Source organism: Haliotis asinina, chromosome 10 (assembly GCF_037392515.1).
Source record: "Haliotis asinina isolate JCU_RB_2024 chromosome 10, JCU_Hal_asi_v2, whole genome shotgun sequence".
Lineage (NCBI taxonomy): Eukaryota > Metazoa > Mollusca > Gastropoda > Lepetellida > Haliotidae > Haliotis > Haliotis asinina.
Window position 1 is genome coordinate 27,535,848 of NC_090289.1, and position 26,980 is coordinate 27,562,827.

General features: G+C 37.5%; 1 protein-coding gene across 6 annotated transcripts in view; it reads left to right on the plus strand.

Moving 5' to 3' along the window:
• LOC137299013 (uncharacterized) overlaps positions 1-26,980 on the plus strand; it is a 159,361-nt gene that overhangs the window by 70,949 nt on the left and 61,432 nt on the right. The window contains exon 1 of one of the 6 annotated variants that reach the window (XM_067831482.1): positions 4,726-5,042. The exons of the other annotated variants lie outside the window; for them this stretch is intronic. Within the exon in view, the coding sequence (XP_067687583.1) occupies positions 4,982-5,042 (61 nt within the window). The 5' untranslated portion in view covers positions 4,726-4,981. Of the gene's footprint in view, positions 1-4,725; positions 5,043-26,980 lie in introns of those variants that run through there. 6 annotated transcript variants of the gene reach the window in all.

A 26,980-nucleotide genomic window follows, 5' to 3' on the forward strand; every position in this document is an offset into this window, starting at 1 on the left:
AAGGATTTTGAAGGTGGTAAGGAATGCTGAAAGGATGTTTGGAAAGTGATAGACAGAATTTCTGCTGATTTTTCTTTTCATCAGAATACAAGATTTTACATTGTCATTATGGAAATATATGAATGAGTGTAAGCAGGTACAAAGTATAAAGTATTTATGACAGCAGTGTTTAGTCTGCACTAGACTGGGGCTGTTGGATAGCCCAGTGGATAAAGCGTTTGCTTGTCACGCCAAAGACCCAGGTTTGGTTCCTCATAGGTATAATGTGTGAAGCCCATTTCTGGTGTCTCTATCATGATATTGCTGGAATATTGCTACGAGTGTCGTAAAACTCAACTCACTCACTCACTCACTCACTCAATGTACAAGACTGCAGTCTGTGCAGGGCATGGGGACAGCTTTCAGAATCATCACTTATGAACTTGTCCTGGTCAGATGGCCTGTGTGGGCAGGTGGGTGGTGGGCAAGTCTACAATGATGCATTGAGAAATGTTTTCATGTCCATCCCAACTGGGTCAGTCAAGGACTGGTGAGATCACACAAGTGGCCATGTCCATTGGTCTACATTACATCTCTTGACTGATGGTTAAGTGTGACCAGTGTACTCGGTATCTCTCAACAGGGTTGTGAGTACCTCTAATTCGTCAGCTATCATCTGACACCGGGCAATGAGGCATTGCTTCGACAGCTATCATCTGACACTGGGTCAAGGAGTCTTGCTGCAGTTGCTGTTCTCTGACACTTTGCAATGATTCCTTGCTCTAACAGCTATCTTTTGACAGTGTACAAAGAGGCAATGCTTCATCAGCAATCATCTGAAACTGCCTCCAGAAGCCTTGCTTCAATGGCTGTCATCTGACACTGGTTTATGAGACAATACTTCAGCAGCTATCATTTCAAATTGGTTAAGACGCCATGCTTCAACAGCTGTTTTCTGACCCTGAGCAGAGGAAAATGAAGGAGAAATTATGTATCTACAATGGTTCAAGTTAGAGAGAGAGACAGAGAGAGAGAGAGAGAGAGAGAGAAAGAGAGAGAAAGAGAGAGAGGCAATAAGTTATAATAAATTGATAGCACATCCCACCCATCAACCCAGGCAACACATTGATACAAACAGATAACACCTTCACCCTGTCAATGCTAGTATGTTGATACCAAGAGGAAGAGACATCCACCCCATCCATACAGACATTATCTGGATAGTAAACTGTAAACTACCTCCTTCAGTAGACAGATAGCATCTCCACTGACAAGTACGTCAACAAACCCACAAAGTGTACACAACTACGTCTTCATATATATAGACATCAGAGAATCTTCTACCTACTAAACGATACAAAGTTACATCTTTTACCTACGTGAGTGCGTGTTTCATGGTGTCTGGTGACATTCCTTGGGGGAAATGGGCGACAGATACCTGTTGTGGACATCATTTGTATATGAAAGCTGCTTGTGTCGTAAGTTGAGTAGGAATGCGATGTAACTCAGGGAAATAAAAGTTGTACCGAACTGCCTCAGCGTGGCACCAGATACTGGATGCCTTTAAGGAGACACTTAAACTGCCAAGGTGTGTGCCTTTGGACAAGAATTTTGTTTTTCGTTGTGTGTACAGTAATTGACTAAAAAATATTGGATCTGTCTTGTGATTCTGATGATTGATGCTTTGGGAGTATCAGTTCCTCTTCGTTTTGAGTTTATTAAAAATTCTTTGATATGCAAATAAGGTAGATAGGAGTGAAATAAGATGGGTTATCATTGTGACAGACTACAATGTGTATTTGCAAAAGAAAGAGTTCATTTTGAAGGGTGCTATCATTTTACATAGTCTGACAAGTTGTAATTCATGAATGTGTAAAATATTGGCTACCATCAAAAGATTCCAAGAATTCAGATTTTGTTGAAAATTCAGCAACCATCATCAGATATAAATTGAAAAGTTATCATCAAGTTATAATCATTTTTTATGAGAATGTTATTTGTACTTTAAAAACAAATAAAACAATATGTCTGATTATTTATAAATTCAATTCTATGTATCAAGTAATTGATCACTCTGCCTGGGGTGTTCCAGTTTGAGGTGAGTTAAGTATGTTAGCCTGGACACTGAGTTCATGACAACAATCTCGTCAGGTCGCTAGGTTAGGAGGGACGTTGATAATGCATTGGGTTATATATCATCCATGGTTTTCTTGCTGTTATGAGAGATGATGAGGTAGCCTAGTGGTTAAAGCATTTCCTCATGATGCCAAAGATCCAGGTTTGATTCCCCACTTGGACACAATGTGTAAAGCCCATTTCTGTGATATTGCCAGAATATTGCCAAAAAGATGCATCCAAACATACTCACTCATTCACTACTGTGGGAACCTGTGGATCTTCAGCTCATCCCTAGCATGTGATGAGTAATGTAACAGGTGACTAAATGTTGATCAGATGAACCCAATGGTGACTGGAGATGACTAGTGATCTTCATACATTATCTTTGTGTTAGAAGGATGCCATATTCAGTGTGTGAACACGTTTCTTTATTTGTTGGTCATTTTAACCATACAATCCTCAATTTTTGCATTCAAAATACAGCACTGAGCCCCAGGTCTGCCTCTGAATCCAGCACTGTTAAAATGATAAATGTAGCGGTAGTTTTGGTCAGTTTTTGACAAGAGATTCCTATATAACTGTTGGGGTGGTAGGATAGCCTTGTGGGTAAAGTGTTCACTTGTCACGACAAAGATCTGTGTTCAGTTCCCACATGGGTAAAATATGTGAAGCCCAGTTGTGTCTCGTGCTACAATATTGTTGGAATGTTGCTGAAAGCACCTTAAAACTAAACTCATTCTCTCACTTTAAAACTATCTTGCCAGTTCCCTGTTTTGGCCTTCCAAATCTCTTATTTTTGTCTCTGTATCCAAGTTTGTCTTCATGTCTAACCCTTTCGAGTTGACAAACCTGTGATACCTCTCAATACTTTAAACAATATTCCTGTTTTGTCAGCTAAAATATTGTTTAGTTTAAGATCGTAATAGACACATATGAATGCTTCTCAAAGGATTTTATTTATATGAATGACACGTATCTGATGCAGTTACGCTTCCCCAGAAACCTGTCTTCAATCAAAACTTACTTTTCTTTTACAACTAAAACATATGGATCAACTTCGGGACTGACCTACTCAGTGGCGCCTCTTTTGTTGATTTAAAGAGTATGTATTCAGGGTCAAATTTGTGAACAATAACATGCTTCGTTGAGCATGTCCTTGCAAATGACCATCCGTCAGCAAGAAGGGATAGTTAAATACTAAATTCTACAAGACCAAACCGGTTTATTTACAATCTATTTTTCAGACACTTTCAAAATATAACGACAGCAAATACTCAGACAGAAATATTTCTTTTTTTCCCCTGCATCAAACTGGTCTGACTTGTTTCTGAGTTTTCAAGAATTGTCCACTGATTTTCATTGAAAAATGAACGTATTTACATTTAATATAAAATTTGAAAAAAGTGAATTTTTATAATGATCTTAGTAATTACATGATGTGGAATTTTCACCCATTGTCATGCTTTAGAAATCCATGCTGAAAATATTGGAAACTGCAAATGTCTTTTTAACATTATATTTTGTAAATGGATTCATCATGTTAATAAGATTACTCACTCACTCACTCACTCACTCACTCACTCACTCACTCACTCACTCACTCACTCACTCACTCACTCACTCACTCACTCACTCACTCACTCACTCACTCACTCACTCACTCACTCACTCTAACATCAGTGGGGATCTTTGTGAAATATCCAACTGAACTCCAGAGCAACATTTCTTTTAATTTTGCTGATGTTGCAATCTTGCAATATTTTTTGGGTTGAAAGATTTGTAACATCAGTTAAGGATATGTTAAAATATTTCTCAAATTTACTCTAACTCCTAAGACACATTTAATGATAAAAGATTTCAAAAGTTCATGGCTTAAAGAAAAAATTAAAACAGGCAAGATATCAGGTTTTACTGTTTCAGACACTTTTTGATAGGAAAGGCACATAAAAATGAATGTTGGACCAGACTGTTAGTCATCAACTGAAATAACTCTATGATTGCTCATCAAGGTGATCTAATCAGAATGTAATCAAGGTATACAGACATTTGCATCATACAGAGGAACAAGCCTTGTCAATGATATTTCATGTTCCAGTCCATGTCAAAGACTGATGTCAGTTTGAAAATAATTCGTATCTCTAACTTGTTCATTTCACGTCATTTTATGTATATCAGAACCAGTTAAATTAATGATATGCTTAAAATTTTGAATGGATGATGCCTAAAAAAACAATGCACTGGGGTAATTTTGAAAAATGTTTGTCAATTTCAAAACATTTGTCAGTTTCAAAATAAGGTGTATTTCTGTAGATATACTCAACACTGTTAGTCAGCGTTAGAAATATCTAACACACATTTCAGCGAATGGTCCGTTTGTAGATAATCAATAGGCTGTATAGAGAGAGAGATAAACTCTGTCTCCTGCTGCTGGTTGTAGAAGGAGGACAATACCTGTCAGCTGAACTTGTGCAAATCTGCCACACTGGAGATGTAATTAACCTCGTTTGATCTTGAAATGTACATCCCTTGATGGGATCTTGTTTCGCAAGCCATCCACCTCCTGATTCACCCACCTGAAGTCAAGCCTGGCCGAGATGTAGGAATCTGACCTTTGACCTTTGTGATGTCATCGCACGTCTCAGCGAGCAGCGAATGTTTTCAGCCTTGCCTCAGGTGAGGGTTGGGATTTACCTGTGTACGTTATTACCTATACCAAAGCCCGACTGATAGACAGCTATCAACAGGCAAGGAGTGAAATCAAGTGTGTCTTGCCCTGACAGTCTGGATATTCCAACATGGGACTGTGTGCTATTGTTCGTTTGGAATACCTGATAGTGATATAGTTTTCAACACAACATGTGAGAGTAACTACATTCAAAACACAATGATCCGTGGACAGAAAGATGGGAAAACATTCGCGACTTGGTTTATCGGCTTTGATCATGGTAAGTTGGATATCTTGAACCTATTGTGCAAGTTGCATCACAAAGGCTATTGATTCTGTGTCAACTGAAATCCATGTCACAGGTGTTTATATGAAGAGCTGCCTTTGTCAACAGTGAGAGGACAAAATTTGTATGCCACGCTGACTACAGTGGATGGATTGAGGGTTGGCAGTATGGGATGGTTTGGAATGCCTGGTATAATTTATACAATAACCTTATAATGCACACCTGGGTGGGTTGTGATTGTTAGGCTGGTGTGTGGACAAAAGTTGGTATGTTCATACAAGGTCATCGAGGGGAGACACTGACTGGTGTCAATATCAGTACAGTCAACACTGACATGTACATCAGTTTCAGAACAACTTACAAAATTATTTAGTTTTATTTCTGTAGTTTTCATTTGAGTGAATCAGAATTATTTTCTGAATATATTTTGACGTGGCATGAAATGAAAATATTATTGCTTTAAATCTTGGAAGATTTTTGATAAATGACTGAAGGGTGTGTATTGCAGTGTTGTGAATTTCAGAGAGAAAGAAACATGACACTGACAAGACATTGTAAAGAATGTTCCAAAACTGACGACCATTCATGTGATATCCAACAGGGTCTTATGCTCCATTGGTTATGAGTAATGTCTAGTGTGTCACTGATCTGTAACTGTGTTGTAAATAGAGGAGGTAATCAATGACATTGCAGAAATCTTACAATGCAGTAGCATAGACAATTGTGTGGCCTGATTTTGTATGATGAACAGATTAAAGGAGATCTGTTGAAATTGATAACTTGGCAGATTTACCTGATTCCTAAATGGCAGGTCTTGTAACTATCACAATAATATACTGAGTGAAATAAATAAGGGAACAGCGCTTAACTCCAACAGGTCCTTTATTTATTCTCAGATTTCCTTGCACAACACTATTCAAACCTGTTGATGAGAACCGGACAAATGGGAATGATGGAATTTTCCTATGTTCCTTTGTTTGTTTCGCTCAGTATATATTATTAGTTTTTCTGGTGTGTGATAAGGATTTGAATGTGAATGTTTCCAAGGTGAATAAGTCACATGGAGAGATGTACATTTCACCTGACACCTGTCTGTCAAAGCAGTCAGTATGACGGAAATGAAATGGACATAACAGTAACACGCCAACGAATAAGTGCAGCCTGTTTCTGATAAGGAGTTCGCACATGTCAATGCTCAAGAGAAAAGTGTATGTATGAAAGATTAGGGTACATGTATATATAGACATTATTCATAAACTTCTTGGCCCCACTGGTTTCAGGTTATGATGCATTCATGTCAACAATGTGATATGGCATATTTCATCTTGAAATTTATGACAAGTATTGACCTAAATTAACTTGAGATCTATGCCAGGTAAGTCATGAGTGATACATTTATCATGCCATTATTCAAGTTCAATTTGTGGTGTAATTATGTGCATAAATTTAAATGTAGAATCATCATGGTAGGGATTAAGATTTAAATTGTGGATTTCTTAGGTGCTAACTATTTCAAGACATATTTTACTGATCTGGATATTGTCTCATAAATTTGTCTGAAAATAGATATATATGTATGTCTTTAGTAAACATGGTGTCATAAGTATGTCAGTGGCTTTCAGGGCATAGCTTTCAGCAATAGTCCAGCAATTAGCAATATTTGAGCAATATCACAGCAGGGGATACCAGAAGTGTGCATCACATATTATTCACATGTAGGGAATTGAACCTGAGTCTTCATCGTGATGAGCGGCAGGCCACGGTGCCCCTCATGGTAGTGAGCGTCACTAAAGTTGAAACTTTTGAACTTTATCACGACAGGTTTCCGTTCCACAATAATCTGACATGCTGTTATATAACTGTAATATTTCAAGGTGTTATAAAAACCCATCACATGTGATCAGATCAGTATATCCTTTTTGTTAAACAACCACTTGTCACCCAGGAAACTTTGGTTAGTCTCTCCATATTGGTACCCTTTATATCAAACCTATTCCTTGTGTCCTCTCCTCTGCTGCCTTGCTGCAGTATTCTAAACCTGTGTAAAACCATTCTGACTTGTCTTTATAAAGAGTGATCAAGTAAAAGCTTTTATATGGTAATATATGGTAATATGAGCAAAGAAAACCTTCCATATTCATAAGGAGTCTTTGCTGAAAGCAGCAGAGATTATAAAACAATTGTTTTCCTTGAAGCATTTTTGTTTCATGTAGTAGATAAGCGTGTAGTTTGAGGTATACCTGATACACTGCTACATGTAGGCTAAGTTTATTTTCTTGTAGAATCTTGCAAGAACTTGTTGTACTCTTATGAAGAACAATGACATTCCTTTTTATCACTAATCCATCCTTGACACTGTTGACAGATAACTGACGTGTGCTTGTTAATTTCATTCGGATAACATACAGAATAACTCAAATCTCAGCAGTCTCTATTATGATATTCAAGGATTAAAGGATCAAGGATTATTTGTTATATTTCGGAATGTAAAGGACACAAGACACAAAGCCTGTCCTTCAGCACCAGTCCATATTTGCTATGTGCATTGACCGATTCAGCTGACAGGTTATGCAACACGTGCCACCTATCACTCGTCAATAGATTCAGTGTTTTCACAATGAACCCTCTGTGGTTCAGCCTTAAGGGAATTCCTGTGTGTATTTTTCAGGATGTTTGTGTCATTAAACTTCCATCAGGGTCACAGTCTGTAGGTTGTATTCTGTGATTGATTTCCCAGTTGTAATACATCGCTACTGAGTGGGCGACTCCAGCTGATTCATGTCTATTTCGCAGTAGCATGAAATATCAAAGGACTTGAAGGTCACAGTGACCAGAGGGATTATTGCTGATAAATGTTTTCTTGTGAATCTTAACTGTCATTCATATAGCAAATATAAGATGTCTTGTGAATAATGCATAGAATTTCTTTTTGTTAAACACTGGAAATTGATCAAGCTTGATAGAAAAGGAAATAAAATACATAAGAATCTGATTGCCTGTGGCGCACTGAACATTCTTATTCTGGTAAAAAGTACACTGAAGGTTTGAGTTAAGCGTCAGCTAGAAGGAAGACCAAGTGTGTATGAAGACTATTGGAACAGGACGCTATAATGAGCTATAGTAGCTTAAATAAGTTGCCTGGAGAGTGGAAGTGATGAACATGTTATGTGAAGAGATGAACATAGTGTTGTGGTGCCATCTTTTGGGAAAAGGCACTATCATAAATCAAAAGCATCCTAATGATTAATAACTTTCATGCTACCTTCTTCATGATGATGATGATGATGTGATCGTCATCGTCATCGTCATCATCATCATCATCATGATCGTTGTCTCAGGCTCGTTGACTTTGTTGACACATATCACTCAGTCCCAGATGCTCATGCTTTTGATCACTTGATTGTGTGGTCCAGACAAAATGCTGCCATGGAGCTGGAATGAGTGCGGCTGAAAACTAAACTCACTCACTCATCATTATCTTCATCGTCCCTCTTCTTAATTAATTGCCATCATCTTAATCGTGAAACACTTATGGTCATAAATGGTCATAAATACCAGTGTAAAGCATTAATGATCATCATTATCATCCACAGACCACTGAGAGACCAGGGTCCAGATTTACAAAGCTCTCTGAGCACTAAGATAGTTGTAAGTGCATTAACATTAAGTTATGACTGTCTTAGTGGTAAGAGATCTTAAACAATCTAGGCCCAGTATCATTACCATCGCCACCATCAATATCATCCTCACTGTCACCACATTTGTGGTTTGTTCCCATCCAGCACATTTGCAAAGTCAAACTGAAAGAGCAGCTGTTATTATGTGTAGAAGGCAACGAGCAAGATTATCTGTCTGTCCATGGAGTTCAGTATGAGAGGAGTCTCAAGTCTGTCCAATAGCTGTCAGTACCAGAGCAGTCTCAAGTCTGTCCATGGTGGTTGGTATGAGAAGTGTTTCGGCCCTCCAGGCATGGTCTGTGAACAATGATACCTCGTGGATTAATCCCACAGTATGTCTCCAGATGCTTGTTACACAACTAGTTTTGATAGGCAGGGATCAAACACAAGACTAATCTATATCCTTGGTAATGTTATTACACCTGTGTCAACTGCTTGTATATTTCACCTTTCTGACTCACCTGTGTAGCTACAGGCAATGCCTATCTCACTAAACTGTTGTACATGATTTGTAAATTGCTGTCATTAACACCTTCCCCATTTCATCTATTGTTGTAGGCATTTCGGTCATCTACCACACTGCACTGTGGATACTTCTCGTGTTTCTTTTATGAAACCTTCTCATCTGATTAACCGAATGTTTGCCAAGTCAATTTTTTGGAAACATATATGATTCATTTGGGAAAACTCTGCATAAACATTATGATAAATATTTGTCATATGTTAAAGTGAATCAGATGTTTGGGTGTTTATATTACTCAAAGCAAGTTAAGGAGCACAAAAATTTCATGGTCTGATTGATGAACTATAGTCAAACCCATGATCTCAAATTCTTTTGAGTAGTATATTAAGTAATGTAATTTTCAGTTTCTTCGAATAGTTCTATGGAAGTAAGATATAAAAATTAGGAAATACAAATACCAGTTAAAGTGACTTACAGGGCCTTAGTTTAAGAAAAGTCATGCCCAAGGATATATATACTTAAACTCATCTGCATTACAGCCTGCAAATATAATGCAGAATGACATTTATTTAAATGTTAAACTTCAAAAACAACTTGAACAAGCTTTATGTGTGTAATACAGACTAATCTAAATATCACAAACTCCCTGTCAACACTTTGTCCCAAGAGAAAAGTGAGACCTCAGGCTCCCATGGTAAAGATCCTGTACCACAAGTGTAAACATGTCTTCACAAAAATGTTATTTCTTTCATTGTGTCAGTATGCATATGATATTTAAGACAATATTTTCTTAAACTTCATGGATAGGCCATTTGCTCAACAAGATCATGATATCTGAAAAAAATCCAAAAAAAATCATTTGTTTGTTTAAAAAGATCTGTGTATGTTTGCTTAAGATTGATTTTGTGTTGCATTTTTTGTATTTGCTAATTCAAAAGTTGTTGATATAGATTAATGCAAATCTGTAATTGTGTTTTCTTGTTACTTGAAGTCAGACTTCTCCAGTCTGTGTATTTGCGAATTTAAAAGATAAGTCATTGATATAGATTAATGTGAGTCTGTTATTGTTTTTATCAGTTACAGCCTCTGAATTTAGATTTGCCAATTGAAAGATAAGTCATTGATATAGCTTAATGAGAATCTGTAATTGTTTTTGTCAGAAATCAGTTACTGCACCATTATTTGCTCATTCAAAACAGAAGTGATTAAAATAGATTAATGTGAGTCTGTAATTGTTTTTGTCGAAAATCAGCTGCAACCCCCAGGCAGTGTTTTCTTCCTGATTTAGCAACCCCAACCTTATACTTGTCCATTTCGAGTGTGATTGTTACATCACCTGTCAATCAGCTGTCATTGGAAGGGACACTCCTGAGAATCAGGTAATTGTGCATGTAATTGGTGCAGTTAATGGTCAATATCTTGGCAGGGGTGTTAAGTAGCTGCATTATCAGTGGACATAAATTGTTTGTGGTCAATGAGGATTAAGTGGATACAAAATGACCATTGAAAACAGGTGATTGATTAGTGTGTAGCAGCGAATGAAAGACGTTGGATTGAAAGATATGGATGAGATTTATGTCATGGTCTTTGCAGTGACATTGGGAAGTTGCTAAGGTTTGATGTCTCATAACTATTAAAAGATAATGGAGGGTGGCTTTGAAAAAAAATACAGATGAGTAATTTGTTATTATAGCAATATTCATAAACTGAGAAAGTATGCAGAACAAAATATGTGTTTCATTGATGTCACAAATTCAAAGATCTTGTTTACTGGGGTGCAAATAGAATCTGAAAATGATAACTAAAACAGGACATAGTAGCAACAAAACACATGTCCATAATCCAAATAAATATCATAAGATATGTACATGGTTCACAATCAAACTGTGGCGACACCATGTGTTTGAAAGAAGGTGAATGTATCCAGCCCATGAGAAACACATGCAAAGGAAAGGCAGTTGTCTATTTCAAAGAACATGAGAACATACAAGTCAAAATAGTGAATTTCATTTGATATATTTTTTAGAGTTTACTTTTTGCAAGCTTGACTGTGACCTTGAATGTTTTAATCTCCATCAAAGAATGTTTGGCCAATAGTTGTTTGATGCTGTTTGAACTTGTCAAAGAAAGAATGTAAAAGTCAAATCTTAAAAAAGACGGATCAGTTAGTTGGTTTTACTTTTCATTGAATAACAAATAATGCTGTATCAGCATTTATGCAGATGATCTTGCCAGATCTGCAGGTTTTTGAATAATGACAGCAATATTTGGAAAAGGAGAACACTGTTTACTAAAGAGGCAAGTCACTTATATAATCCCAGGTATTGGTCAGAAGGACCAAATTCAATGCAAGCACATTGTGCAACACACCTGAAATGTGGTATGTGACAGCTATTCCAGTAGGAGTCTTCCTGTTCGATCAGAAAATGCCATCATTGATACCCACAAGCACTAACATGAGTGTCAAATTTCAAATAAATACCTTCTGACTTCAGACTTCTGTTTTAAGCTCAATATCAAAGACTATAAGCAGTTCTGTGAAAAACATGATGGATGTGATAAAATTCATTTCTTTCAACCAATCGCATTCATTAACGGTAAAAAGCAAACACATCGTTGTGTTTTTGAGGGGCTGAAATTTTGAATATTTGCTTCTTGTTTTGACAGCTGTCAGTCCCAGCATTGTCTTGTACATTTCACTCCCACCTGTTTGGGGTTAAGATAATATATCACCTTGTCTTTTGAATTGAAGAACCGTTGTGTAAATCACCCTCAGGTGTGAACCCCAGTATTGAAGTAGATGTACACATTGTGATTATAGACTTAGTGTTGTTAATTTCAACTCACCTCTTTTAAATTTGTAAGCTTTTAAGAAAATATTTTTCAAAGTAATACATGTGTGTATTTGTTTGAATCAGAACAGAAATCCTTTCATTTCCATATACACTTCAATGTATGTTTTCTAGCTGTTTTTCAAATAGTATCTGATAGAAACATCGCAGTCTGTTAAATCCTTCCTTGAATGATCTGCACACAATTAGTATCACCTCACCCTTAATTCCTTGAACCCTGAACCATATTGTTTGAACTGAATGGTAAATCAGTTTAACAGCACTTTTTGCAAGTAAATTATCTGAGGAGCCAAACAAATGCAGCTGTTTTTTTAATAAAGTTTTTAAATATTTTTTTTGAGGCATGCATTTCTTTTGCTGTTCAGTATATTTCTACAGTCATGTGTTAGGAATGTTGATACAACTGTCAGCAATGTCATCTGTATGGATGTAGGTCGGACTGACATTAGTTAATCACGATTGTCAGAAAATCAATAAAACGGAATATAAATTAGTTGGAGAACAGCTGAAAATTAATATACAGATGGTATGTGTCATAATAAATGCATGGTTGATAGTTTTATATTCTGAATCCATTACTCTTAGTTACATTTAGTATCTTCCCTATGTTATATTAATGTTTAGTTGTATGTTTCGTTCTCAGTGTTGAGTGGCAGTTGTTGATTGCAGAAAAGATATATGGTTGTATTTTGTGACTAGGTTGCTGTATTTTGCTTTATTATTGAGTGTTAACTTGCTGTTTAACCAGTGCAATGCCTTTCAGATTTAGAGACTAAACTGTTTTGGATTCATGTGTATTTAAATGTTGTTTATGACGTCAGATATTTATTTGGTTACTCGTCAGTTGAGGGTGCAACTTCAATATGAATGAGTTTGATGTTTTTCTGTAGATATTAGGGACGTTTTACGCTGATTTAGCAATATTCCATCAATATCACGGTGGAGGTCACTAGGAATGGAATTCACGCATAGTGTAATCACATAACGTACCCATGTGGGGAATCAAACTCGTGATTAGTTGTATGTTATTGACATGGACAATGATGTTGTTTTCGAGCAGATGTATACTTCATCAAACCATTTTTTCCCAGATCTTCTTTTTTAGTATTTTTTACAAAATCATTCACAGTATTTGATCTCATATTATCGAATATCTGTTTCCAAATGAATGCGGAGATATATGTATTCAAAACAGTTATTTGGCATCATTTTGTGTTGCTTGATATTGTAATATAGTTAATTTCATGAAACCAGAAATGACAAGTCTGAGTTATGAAGTAGCTGTACATTTCAAAGAGTAATTTATGGTTGATATGGATGACGATATTGATTAGTGCGCCAGATGTGTCAGATGCTGACTGTACGGGTTGTTTAGCACCAATTGAAATTATATGCCTATTGTGGTGATTTTTTCAAGCCCCTGATGACAAAATTTGATACTATGAAAATTTGATACTATGTAAAGAAAACGCTGAAATCAAGAAGTGTGTCTTTTTTTGTTTTCCTCAGTATATTTTGAAAACCGAGTAATTTAATATGCTCACAAGTTTGTGAGGGTGAAACCCAGGCTTTGTTATGGCCAAGATGCCTGACTACAAGCTCTGTGGCATCACTCAGTGTTGTATGACATATTCCTTGATCCCCTTAAAAAAAGTCCTGGTTTAATTTTCCACATCGGTGCAATGTCTGGGACAAATACATCATGTCGCTGAAAAGTGGTGGTAAGATGGATGAAATGTTTTTGGTCAGAATAAATAAAAGGGTTTGATTCCCATGTTGGTGCAAACCCTGCATGCACCCATGATTGCTGTTTTTTGGTGATGCTGGACTGTTGTACTGACAGGAATGAAACATAACTTATTCGTTCACTTACTCACTCTTAACGGATTCTAGGTTGGGTGAGTGAGAATGGTTTAATGACACGTTCAGCAATATTTCAACAATGTCATGGGAGGTGGTGGTGTGTGATTGGGTCACCAGAAAGTGAGAATGGTTTAATGATGCTTTCAGCAATATTTCACCAATGTCATAGGGGGTGGTGGGGTGTGAGTGGGTCACCAAAAAGTGAGAATGATGCTTTCAGCAATATTTCACCAATGTCATGGGAGGTGGTAGGGTGTGAGTGGGTCACCAGAAAGTGAGAATGGTTTAATGATGCTTCCATCATTCCAGAAAGTGGTATGCCAAGTGAATGCCTTCACCACTAGCCTACCCCACTACCATGGTCCTCCTTCAGTCGTTATTTAGTGGGATGGCCAACAGTCAATACTTGATACCTCCTGTTAGGAGTCTTCCCCAGTCATTGCATGACAGACTTCGTGGGAAGACATAATTCTTGATTAGTTCCAGACTTTCTGCTCCAGTGGTGCCAAGTCCTGGTCTGTATACCATATTAGGTATGTAAGTAGTTGATCTCAGCATGATTGACCTGATGAGTGCAAGCAACATGCAGTAGGTGTATTATATCCAAAGCTTATGTTGCAGTGGATTTCGAAGATCTGTATTAGAATTGGTCTTCAGCAAACCATGTTTGTCATAAGAGACGAGGAACAGGAATGAGTGGTCAGACTTGCTGAAGTGTTTGAGTGATATTATCATCTCCAAATTACAGTGATTGATGCTCATGTTTTTGATTATATACAGACTGATGCCACATAACTGAAATATTGGCCTTAAAGCATCAAGGAACCAACCACAAGTCAAATTTCTTATTATTCAACAAGATGATTATGATGTCTAAGTAAACTTACTCTCAGTACTTTTCGTTACACTCCACTACTGAGTCTAACAAAACCTACTAGGAGGTTGCATCAGGTAACATTTGAGATTGACCAATCAGAACACAGCGTACCAAATCACGAAAGTGGACATTCGCACATACGTTTTGAACTTATACCTTGAAAAGGTTTGTACCCAAACAATTCCGAATGCTATTTTCCGTACGACTGCTAACGAGTTATGGACATGGGGCACACTACAATACTGTAAACAGTGAGTAATCAGTCGCTGAAAATAACATTTCTGTCAAGGATGTCATCTTGTGGAAATATTATATAGTGGAGTGTATGGAAAAGAACTGAGACAAAGTTTACTTAGACTGGCTGTTCCTCAATATGATGAGGTTCCGGCTATAGCACATACTCCTTACACTGTGTGTGTGTGTGGAGCTATTAGTATCACATCACATGACTGCATGCATATGACATCAGCGATCTGTTATTGACACAGGTTCCACAGTGTATGATTAATGCAGGATTCGGTGAAATATAGTAGAGATGTGACACATTGTTTCCTGCACGCGACAGCTGTCGTACAAATATCAGCTTCATTTTGTATTCATCCAATCAAATGGAATTTTGTTGTTGTATATTGTGATATTATTTGAACTGATAAGTCATATGAATGTTTTTGTTAAATTTCACAACTTAATGTCATTTAGGTTACTTTGATAATCATGTTCAAACCAGACAAAATGGAAACTCAGTTGACAGATGAAACAAGTTGTTTCATTCTGTACCAGTGAGGATCCGGGTTAGAACGGACCTTCAGCCACCCATGTTTGTAGTTAAAGGTGCCTAGCAGGATCAGATGGTCAGGTGCTCCTGACTTAGTTGACACAAGTAATTGTATCCCAATTGCTTAGATTGATGCTCATGATGTTGATCACTAGATTGTCTGGTCCAGACTTGATTATTACAGACTGCCTGCATATACAAGCCTGATCACTCAATCATTGCCTCTTACAACAAGCACATGTTGTTGAAGACCAATTCTAACCAGTCATCTTCAAGGATAGAGTCAAATACTACTTCCAGTATACCTTATCCAACACAGTCTACAGTCTCAAAGCTTAAAATGTGCTGAGCACAGTTTTAAACAGCAAGCCAACAAACCAATAAACAAAACAACAAAAAATCAGACAAATATTTGAAGTACCTCTTGCCCACTCAGCAGCTTTAGATTCCGTGAATTTAAATTTCAAAAGTAGCACATGAGTATTACTCTGTATATATTATTTGAAGTACATGAAGAATGATGATTTCCATCTCCTGGACATTGGTACACCAAATATAATCCCAATTTACCTGCTGAGGGAGAGTCATTATATCTTCATGCTTCACTGACCAGGTGAGCTTTATCGGGTCTCTGAACAAGTTCACTTCTTAGGTCGTCTCAGGTAAAGCAACCGTGTGGAATTTGATACGTACTTCGTAAACTGTCGTAAACTATAAACAGAAATGATCAAACAATGATATCAAGATGGTGCACATGAAATTAATTTGGCTCTTTTTGTAAAGTTTTAAAGTGATTTCATTATATTGGAATATGATATTGTTTTAAAGAGAGAAAAATATTGTGTTTAGATCAGGAATGACCTAAATATTAGGTGTTTGATGGCTATGAAATATGTTCTATTCCTTGATATTTATTGAAATCCAAATTCAATGTGATGAAATTTAATACACATACAATGTTCATTTCTTCAAGATAAAATGCAGCAGAGTCGCTGTGCAGAGTTAACTCCCTTAGATACAACAGGAGTGTGTGGTTTGACTCCAGGTCTGTTAAAGAATCTAGGCTTGTTATGACCATCCCCATGCTTGCATTTTTACCAGATAGTAAATGTCTGAGACCTGTAAACATGTTGAGTTTCTTCGAGATTGAAGTTGGAGGTAACTTGACTGCTGTGACTTTTGGTAGATTCAAATTCAACTTTAGTCCTGAAGGTCTTCTACAGATATATGTCACATGACACCATCATCCCGCCTTGATCCCCAATGAGATTATAAGGAAGTCAGTTTCCGGTACCTCTGTACTAATAACCTAAGAGACCATCAAGACCTGGGTTACAGTTTGTCTGCCGCAACCTGCCTGTCATCAGGGGTTTACACATGTCATCATTTGAATGTCATCCCAATTGAAAAGATTGATGCTCATTACGTCAGTCACTGGATTTTCTGTTCCAGTTACAATTATTTACAGACCAGCATCTTATCATTGTAATATTGTGCTATAAAACAACAAACAAAACAAAAATTGAACCTAGGACAGTGTTATCCAAGTAAATGGATATATGTGACAGCTATCAACTGAAGTTTGTCTGGCCAGTGTGATCAGCTGACCGTGTATTGACCTTAGTTCACCTTTCAGAGACATACATTTATCTCATGACTAATTCTCCAAGTTGTACATTACGATAGTTTACGACATAGTTTTCCTTATGACTGCACACTGGGGCAGAACTTGCTTTCACCGTCCTGAGAATAATATGGCACCTGACAATGATTTAACACCCTCTCCCAAAATGTGGTCTTTTTTTTCACAAACATACTCCCATTTCATGGTTTCATATTTCTAAAATGTGTACTTAATGGTCCATTTTAGATTCCTTTGTTGCTTACACTTTTGCAAAGTTTGCAAAAGCGATTTTAATGAAGAGCTGTTAGTGTGAGCAGTAATAGCATTAAGTTTTGGTTTGGAAATATGCCAAGAATTGAATGTGCTTACGTGTCTTTTTCAATAACCGATGACATAAAACATATTGTTGATATTTGTGAAGAGGGATATATGTAGACTTATTTTGTCGACAATCCATTTTGTATGTCAGTTAATAAAGACATATCTTATTTAAGCTTTATTTTTGATTGATTGTTAATATATGGAATTATGAATATTCACGTTTCAACCCACAAAGCATTCCTTCTGTAACGTCTTGTCAGTCAGATAGATTAACACGTCAGTGTTTTTAAAAATGACGAATCTGTTTCTGTCCATATTTTCCCATCAGCATTATCGGATAATTCAGTGACCCAAGGCAAGGTAAACAACTGGTGACACGTGGTCATGAACACCATGTATAAATCCGGGTCTGTGATTGACAAGTATGAAGTAGGTTTGTTTATATGTCATCATAGCCACAAGATTCATTAAACAGGTCTTTTATTCTGTGCCCTGTGTCAACATATGTCCACTAGTTGGCCCTGCTTGACCCCTTTAAAGATAGTTGTATTTCTCACGCCATGTTTGGTATAAACAACATTATTTGTAGGTCAGGTGGCTGGAGGCTATTTGATATCAATGATACCAGTCTGCTGAAATAGACATGGCTTGTCTGGTGACTGATTTCATGAAGTACACTTTGTGAACAGTGTTTTTTTTCCTTCTTTTTAAAGTTCAGTTACTGAATATGGATTTCAACAGAAAAATGACATCCTTCCATCTTGTAAACAAAATAACATGATAAATAGGAAAAAAAATAAAGTAAACACAAAACTTCAAAACAAGAGAAGACTGTACTGATCATTTTCGAAAGATTCGCACTCCATCCAAGAGGCAAAACAGTTGTTAAGATCATAATAGTGAGGTGAAGGGCATATACCATTAGATCACAATAGTGAGGTGAAGGGCATATACCATTAGATCACAATAGTGAGGTGAAGGGCATATACCATTAGATCACAATAGTGAGGTGAAGGGCATATACCATTAGATCACAATATTGAGGTGAAGGGCATATACCATTAGATCATAATAGTGAGGTGAAGGGCATATACCATTAGATCACAATAGTGAGGTGAAGGGCATATACCATTAGATCACAATAGTGAGGTGAAGGGCATATACCATTAGATCACAATAGTGAGGTGAAGGGCATATACCATTAGATCACAATAGTGACCAAATTGCCCAAAATGTTAACTTTGTTACAGAAGAAAATATTCCCGAAAATAAGTTTCATAAAGTTATAAAACTGATCAACTGATAATAATTTATATAGACCATACAGATTACCATATTATCATGCATAAGACTTTGCAGGTACTTTACTGTTCAGATGATCAAATATACAAGACCTTTACATGAAAGGGTGGTGGGGTAGCCTTTTGGTTAAAGCATTCACTTGTCATGCTGAAGATCTGGGTTCGATTCCCCACATGGGTATGTAACAATGTGTGAAGCCCATTTCTAGTGCCCCCTACCACGATATTGCTTTAAGATTGCTAAATACGATGTTAAAGTGAACACACTCACTTTGTTAAAAGTGTGCTACACAGTATATTATTCTAGACACATCAGGGACACAGCTGCCATGCCAGTGGTTGGCTCAAATTTCTGACTGGCGCCAGAGTGTCAATTGCCTGGCTGGACAGTTATGAGCATCCATGCTTGGCTCCCTGGATGAAAGCCTCATCATGATAATAAGTGCCCCTTGATGTCAGGATGAGGCATGTCAACATGCAGTGTTATTTATGATCAGGCATCAACGTGGGTGCTACCTGTTGCTGTCACTGTGGCGTACTGTTGAATTCAGTTTGGTTGTGTCTTCTCTTGTAAATGTTTTACCATTCTCTTTAGGACTGAATTATAATACTTGCAAGTATCTCTCGTTTTGAAATGATGTTTGAAGCTTATACTGCTCAACTTATGACAGGGGTACACTTGAACCTTGCTGATATGGTCCCTTGTGTTACAAGTGTTGTTTGTTTTTCAAATTTTCTTTTGGTTTTATTGACTGAATAATAATAGTTTCAAGTATTGATTATTTTCAAACTTGAAATGGTTGAAACTTAAACTGCTGTACATATGAGAGGTGTTGTATAGTTACATTTGAAGCTTGCTTATGTGGACACTGTGTTTTGACATTTTGTCTGGTTTAACATATTGCAGCATATCATGATTCTTGTCAGTTACCTCCCTTACCCAAATTCAATTGAAGCCAGAAAACCTTTAATGTACAATGTGAAAGGTTCTTCAAGTATTTTACAGTCATGATATATATTGCATTCTTCACTGAATTTGCTTGAAGAAATAGGGTAAGAAACATGGTAAATAAAAGCAAGATTCTTAACAGAAATTGAGTTTTAAGCTGTTTTTTTTGTTTTGTTGAGGCTTTTAGAAAACTGCCATCAATAGAAGAACATAATCATGGTAATCATGGTGAGCAGCTTTGGGTAAACGAAAGAGGACTTTAATCAAGTCATACAGTAAATATTCTTTTTCATGCCCACCAGCCTGTAGACTGTTGATCAATACTGTTTATGCTTACGTCCTTGGTAGTGTTCATTAAATCTGTCATTCGTTTGATATTTACCCATATGTGGTGCTCAATTTCATGGGAATGAACTTACTGTGTTATTCAATTTCATGTTAACATGTTATTGATTCCATCTTTACAAAATGTTTCATGTAACATCAAAGTGGAGTTTCTGCATATGGCACAGACTGAGGTATTGCATTTCATTTTACAGGGTTGTCTCCTTTGGGTATACCAGAAACCAAGGAATTTGATTTTGTATCTGAGATTTTTTCGTGTCTTGGTTTGTCAGTACTATACCCAAACCCAAACCCTATCCCAAACCTGTGGTTTCATAAAGGGGTAAAATCTACCTTTATGCCCCCCTCACCCCAAGTTTACAGTTATAAAAATGATCTACTGTTCAAGACTATTTATGCTAACACTTACCATTCATGCAGTTAAGCAACAGGTTCAGTTCTTATACTGACATGTAGCACACTTTCTTTGATATTGCTAGACCTTAATCACATAATGGAAGGTGGGGTAGCCTAGTGGTTAAAGCGTTCTCTCGCCATGCCGAAAACCCAGGTTGTTTCTCCATGTGGGTACAGTGTGTGAAGCCCATTTCTTATATCGCTTGGCATGATATTGCTGGAACATTGCTAAAATATTATTAAAACTAAGTATAAATGAGTGACTGACTGACTGACTGACTGACTGAGTGACTGATTAATTTTGTACCATGGAGCAATTAATTATTCTTTACCCCCCAGTTGACAGTAGTCAACCGACATGTCTGACGCTTTGATGCTTGCTAACATGTTTCTCTGTTGTTAACCCCATACTGAAGTATGTCAGTAGCAATACAGGTTAATATGAAATGCATAAATATCACAAATATGATATGAGTATGACGTACATGGCTCGAATCCCGTGTCAGTCTTCAGGGAGATCTGGATTGTGATAGAGGGAACTTGATACATGGAGTTGGGGGAGGGATCAGGGAGGGGGAGGGGGGGTTAAGACTCCATGATATTGTAGTGTGTAGTGGTACTGGACAGAGGTGTGCTTGCATGAGTGATAGGGATAGAGGGATTGGACAGACATTACTCCAGTTTTGTCCCTCACAGTACCTCTCATCCGCAGCCTGGTCCTTTCTTTATGTTCTCAATCCTTGGATGTGAAACATGAATACTGGCTTCTGTGATACTGACAAGGGATATATTTACCTGCCATCAATCATTCTGGGAACGATGGGGGTGATGGAGTAGTGCATAATGCGTTCGCTCATCTCGCTGGAGGCTTGGGTTTGATCCCCAGTAATAATACCGAGTGTGAAGCCCATTTCTAGTGTCTCCCACCATGATATTGCTGGAATATTGTTATAAATGGTGTAAAAACCATACACAATTGCCTAAATTGATGCTCATGCTATTGAGCACTGGACTGTCTGGTTTGGACTTCATTATTTACTGACATATAGCTGGAATATTGCTGAGTTTGACGTAGAACTCAGTCACACTTTGACTGACTGACTGACTGACTGACTGACTGACTGACTGACTCACTTGGTGTTGCCAAGTGATTAAGCTTTCATGGGGGGAAAATCCAGTTTCGTTTCACATATGGATTCAAACTATGAATACATTTCTAGTGTCCAAAATAATGTTATTTGAAAACAATGTAAATAATCACTGTTGTTTATATTCATCACCAACTGTGCTGCAACTCCCAGGTGCATTCAGAATTAATGTTGGTCAATTGCTGAAGCTGTAATATGTCTAAGGATGGTGTAATCGATGTTACATGACCGAGCAGAGTATTGATCCCATCATGTCTCTCATCTCTGCAACATTTTGGCATGACAAATGCCAGATTTATTTGTACTAAATATTAATGTCATTGCATGTTATCCTATCTCAGTTGTATTGATGCTTATGACCAGCATTGCGGTAGCCTAATGGTTAAAGCATCTGCTTTTCAAGCTGAAGACCTGGGCTTCATTCCAAACATAGGTACAGTGTGTGGAGCCCATTTCTGGTGTCACCTTTCATAATATTGCTGAAGTAATGCTAACAGTTCCTCATTTATGATGTTCATGATGCCAGTCACTGGATTATCTGGACCAAAATATTGCAGCCATTGAACAACAAACAAAAGAGGCCATCTTGTGGAAGAAGGACTTCTAGTATTTTAATTTGGATTTTTCCTCAATTTTGTGATCCAGTGTTCATGATTTTTAAAAAAATGTATAAATAATCTGACTTTTTTATATTCTGTATACAACAAGGGACTGTTTGTCCCAACTGGAAGTATGAGTATAAAGCAGTTATTGTCAGAGGCACAATGGTTAAGCTGTACCACATGGGTGCGGTATGTCCATTGTTTTGTCAGCTTGTTATTCTTTGTAATGACCCCAGCAAGTGCAACTTATTGAGGCAGATTCAATTTGGAGAAAGTAGCAAATCTCTGCAGCTGATGCGAACTTAAATGCCTCACAATCACATCCAGACGTACTGAAAGGCAGTGAGGTAGCCTACTGGTTAAAGTGTTCGCTCGTCATGCTGAAGACCTGGGTTTGATTCCCCATATGGGTACAATGTGTGAAGCCCATATTGGGTGTCCCTGTCATGATACTCCTGGAATTTTGTTAACAGTCTCATAAAACCAAACTCACTCACTCACCCCAGAGTGTTGACAACTGATAGCCTTCTTGACAAGGGGCTCCCATAAGTGCTTTAAATCTGAACTGTTAGATGAGCATTCTTAGTGTCAAAGTAGGTACTGTTATAACATGCAGTGGAACAGAAAATTGTTTTGATTTGCGAAAGTTGAGTCTGACAAAGGAAACAAGAGCCAAGGACTACAACGTCTTGTGATGATCGGTTAGAGATCCTTATACCATTGTCAAGCAAGTGTATAAGGATCCGTACTGTATGGCTATCAAGAGTGTAATAAAGAAGTTGTTACTCGTAAATGTTTGTCCACTTCAAAGGGGAATAGAGAGGAAGTTTGTTTTTGTGGGTCCTTTGCAGATGATAGTGTTTTTGATGCATTCATTGGTTTATGGATGGTAAAGGCTAATATCACAAAAGCAAATGTGAATGGAGAAATCTGTGTTGAGGTTAACCTTGGGAAAGGTCATTTCAAAATGATACCCGGTATGTAAAAACCATAAATTGACAGGATCCAAGACAACAGACACTTTTCGCTGTTCCTGAAACCATTTTGTTCTCTGTTCAAAATGTAGAAGTGATATATTTTAAGTATTTTAGTGTAATGCATAGGGGAAGCAATCTTATGGCTTCAGAACATGCTTCTCACTGTTATTTTTCTTGTTAAAGAGTTACATCTCAGTCAAGGCAAATCCCAGAGTCATCCCATTGATAAATAATTCCTGATCTGTCAGAGGCATTCTAACTTGAATTTAACCTAAAATTTGTATGGCCTCAAGTATTCACTCTGATGATTTTCACTAACTAGTTCAAAGTCACTGGAGTGGTGGGGTAGCCTAATGGTTTAAGTGTTTGTGTCATGCTGAAGACCAGACAGACAGACAGACAGACAGACATCACCCACATCATGGTTCTCTTTGCCTTTCATATATCATTAAACACAGATCAGCTTGATATAATCAAGTACCATTACATGTTAAGACGAGCACATCTCAGATGAAGAATTACAACAATGCAAATCTTTTCAATTAAAAATCAAGTACAACAGAAATTTCATAAATATGTAATGTTTCAAACACCATGCAGTAATTTACAGGTGCCAGTGTATGTACACAAGCAGGGCAGTGTGTAAAGTGTGACAGAGGTGCTTCAGTGTAGCGTTCTCACACAGTGGAGATACATTATTTACTGTTTGTAGCATTGTACAGGAAGTATGTAGTCCTTGGACCCCATATGTGTCAGTGATATTACCTCTGGTTTAAGTTAAATCTGTTTAGGGCCAGGAGAGTTTTATCATGTGGACTTTAGACTGGATGGGGAATTATTTCGTGTGAGATCAGTTTTAAGGATTTTTGTATATATTTATACATTTTGGTTTGACGTTTATTCTATTATATGTGGCTCTGTAGCTTTATGTAATTTTAAAATTTACTCTTTTATTTTATAACAGCATTTTGTTCCAGAGACTGCCTTCCTGATTGGATAAAATAATGTTGTATCTTACAGGATAGCACTGATTTGAATAGACAAAATGTTGCATACCATGTCATTTAATTAAAGTTGATTGCATCAGTCAATTAATTTTTAAGTGAATTAAAGCCATTTGAAATTGTGTGTATACCTTCAAGTTTTACTAAACTCTTGCAAAATGAGGAGCTGTTGCATGAACATCTACATTAGGAATGACAAGAGCAGCTTTTAGCTTGAGAGAGCAGTATGACTGCGGCATGAGAAGCTGTTGAACAAACAGCTGTAGTAAGAGCAGCTGTAGAAGTGCAAGGTGAAAGAAGGCTTGGACGCATGAGACAGCAATATGACTGTGGCATGAAAAGCTGTACAAGGAACTGCTGTAGAAGTGCAAGGTGGAAGAAGGCTTGGAAGCATGAGACAGCAGTATGACTGTGGCATGAAAAGCTGTAGAATGAACAGCTGTAGTAAGAGCAGCTGTAGAAGTGCAAGGTGAAAGAAGGCTTGGAAGCATGAGACAGCAGTATGACTGGCATGAAAAGCTGTACAAGGAACAGCTGTAGTAAGAGCAGCTGTAGGAATCTTCAAGTGGTTATATGATACATGCAGCGAGATGATGACAGCTGGAGGAGGAAAATCAGAAAGGATGACTGTGGCATGAATAATACGTCTGGCTCTTGCAGGAGCAGCTCTATGATATCCAGAGTGAATCAGAGGAGAATCATCTGATCATCTGTAGTAAGGAGGGGCTGTAGGAAGAGATGCTGTTATGGAAGAGACTGTTGTTAAAACTACTGTATTTGGATCCACTGTAGCACATGTAGCCACAGCTGTATCAGTGGTAACATGATTGTCTGTTGTAAATACAGCAGATGCAGTGGCTAAGGCAGTAGATGCTGTAGAGGTTCCTGTTGCGTGTGTGACTTTAATAAAGGTTGTACTAAACATCAAAGCAGAGACTTATTTAAAAGTACAAGTCACTTGCTCCAAAACGGATATTTTGTAAACCTCCCTGGGATAATTGTTTATCTTTGTTGCTAGTGGAGGTCATTCCTCAATCCAGGCCTCCACTAGACAGTCAAAGAAGCTTTCTGTTTTATCACCATCAGTCAACGTGTTATCAGTCTCTGTGGGAGGTGTATCTCAGTGTGGGGAGTTGGAAGGGTTTGATCATCATCATAAACAAGTCTGCAGGGATTATGTAACGCAAACTCCTCAAGTCAAGTCATTAAGTTATTACTTTCATTTCAGGTAGAGTTAGAAGCCCAATTGCTCTGTGAGGTTGACATTAGAGAATGGGCAGGCAAGTCGTTACGTAATCCCCACTTAGTCAATATTGGTGTTGTCAAGGATAGGTCAGTGATAGCTTGGAAGATGGCAGTGGTGATTGTGGTGTCACATTGAGTGGCCACTTTCAGATGGCTGACGGTACCTTTGATCTAAGGACATGCATGATTATCAGTTAGTGGAGAGACCTTGATCTTAGCCAGAATGTGGAGGTAAGCTGATATCGCCAATGTAGGAACTTGTCTGTTCATGTGACCACAAAGGTATGATGTACCTTTGGGTTCTGGCGACGGTTGGGTTGGTAATACAGAACCCTAGCTTGAAATGCCTCTGTGATTATGATCATGAAGTTGATTTCTTTGGAGATGTACTTATGGATTGCTGAAACATTGATAAACAAGTACAAGTTTTTAGTCAGTCTTAACAGTGATTAATTAGTTGTTATGCAGAACATATTTCTGCAAGTGCATTTAAAGGATTCTTTGGAGTAGGGCAAAAACGTCCCTCTGGCAGGACAATTATGTCTGAAGACTGACTTCTTGGTCAGTCGTCACAATGTCCATATTCTGTGCTTTTGGCAAAGTGGTAAGCCTCTAGATCCAACTGGAGTTATGGGGAAGAAAATGTCATGCTCAGCCCAATGTATCTGAGTTGCGCATGCTATTAACCACTGCCCTGGCCATGCTATCAGGATTACAGCACAAAATTTACAGGCTGCCACAGTATACCAGGGACTAAATATATGTTATACACATACCTAGTCATGATAGGCTATTCACTAATGCCCTTCCCTGAGGCATTCAGTTTCCACCGACCTCCTCTGATCTCCTCCTTCTGCCTGACAGGTTGTGCAATGTTAAAGAGATGTCGCTCCTGCTAGCTAGTGACATAAGGCTTGTGCGATTAGCTCTACATGGGTGGGTACCTTGGTGTAAGATAGAGATAGATCTGGCCAAGATAGCTTGCAGTGTTTCTTTAGTCAGGATTTCACAGTCATTAGACTGCCATTAATCCAGAATCCATTGAGCCAGGAGCTGAGTGATGGAATAAATGGACAGGTATTTTGTTTGGGTAATTGGTGTCCAGAGGAATTTGGTGTATTTGATAACAAGATGCTGTATTTTCACTGCCTGATATAAGTTTTCTGAAGAATTTTGAAAATGTTTGGATGTAAGAATTCTTGAGTTGTTGCCTATTCAGTTAAATATTTTGCTAATATTACAGTGATTTTTGAAGTGCAAAACTAATTTTTCTTTTAGAACAAATAATCAAAGAAAGAGCATTTACAAACTGGAGTTCGTTGTAAAGGGAAAGTCATCTGACATTTGAACAGATCAGATTTGTGTACCATACAAATCTTATCATGTAAAAACCTTTGGAAAGTGGAGCCATATTTGTGAAAACATATTTCCAATCTTTTTTTTTGTGAATGAAATGTGTTGAAATCAAATCTCTCAGATCATCTGTCATGTTTGATTTGTTGTCTTTCTCCTC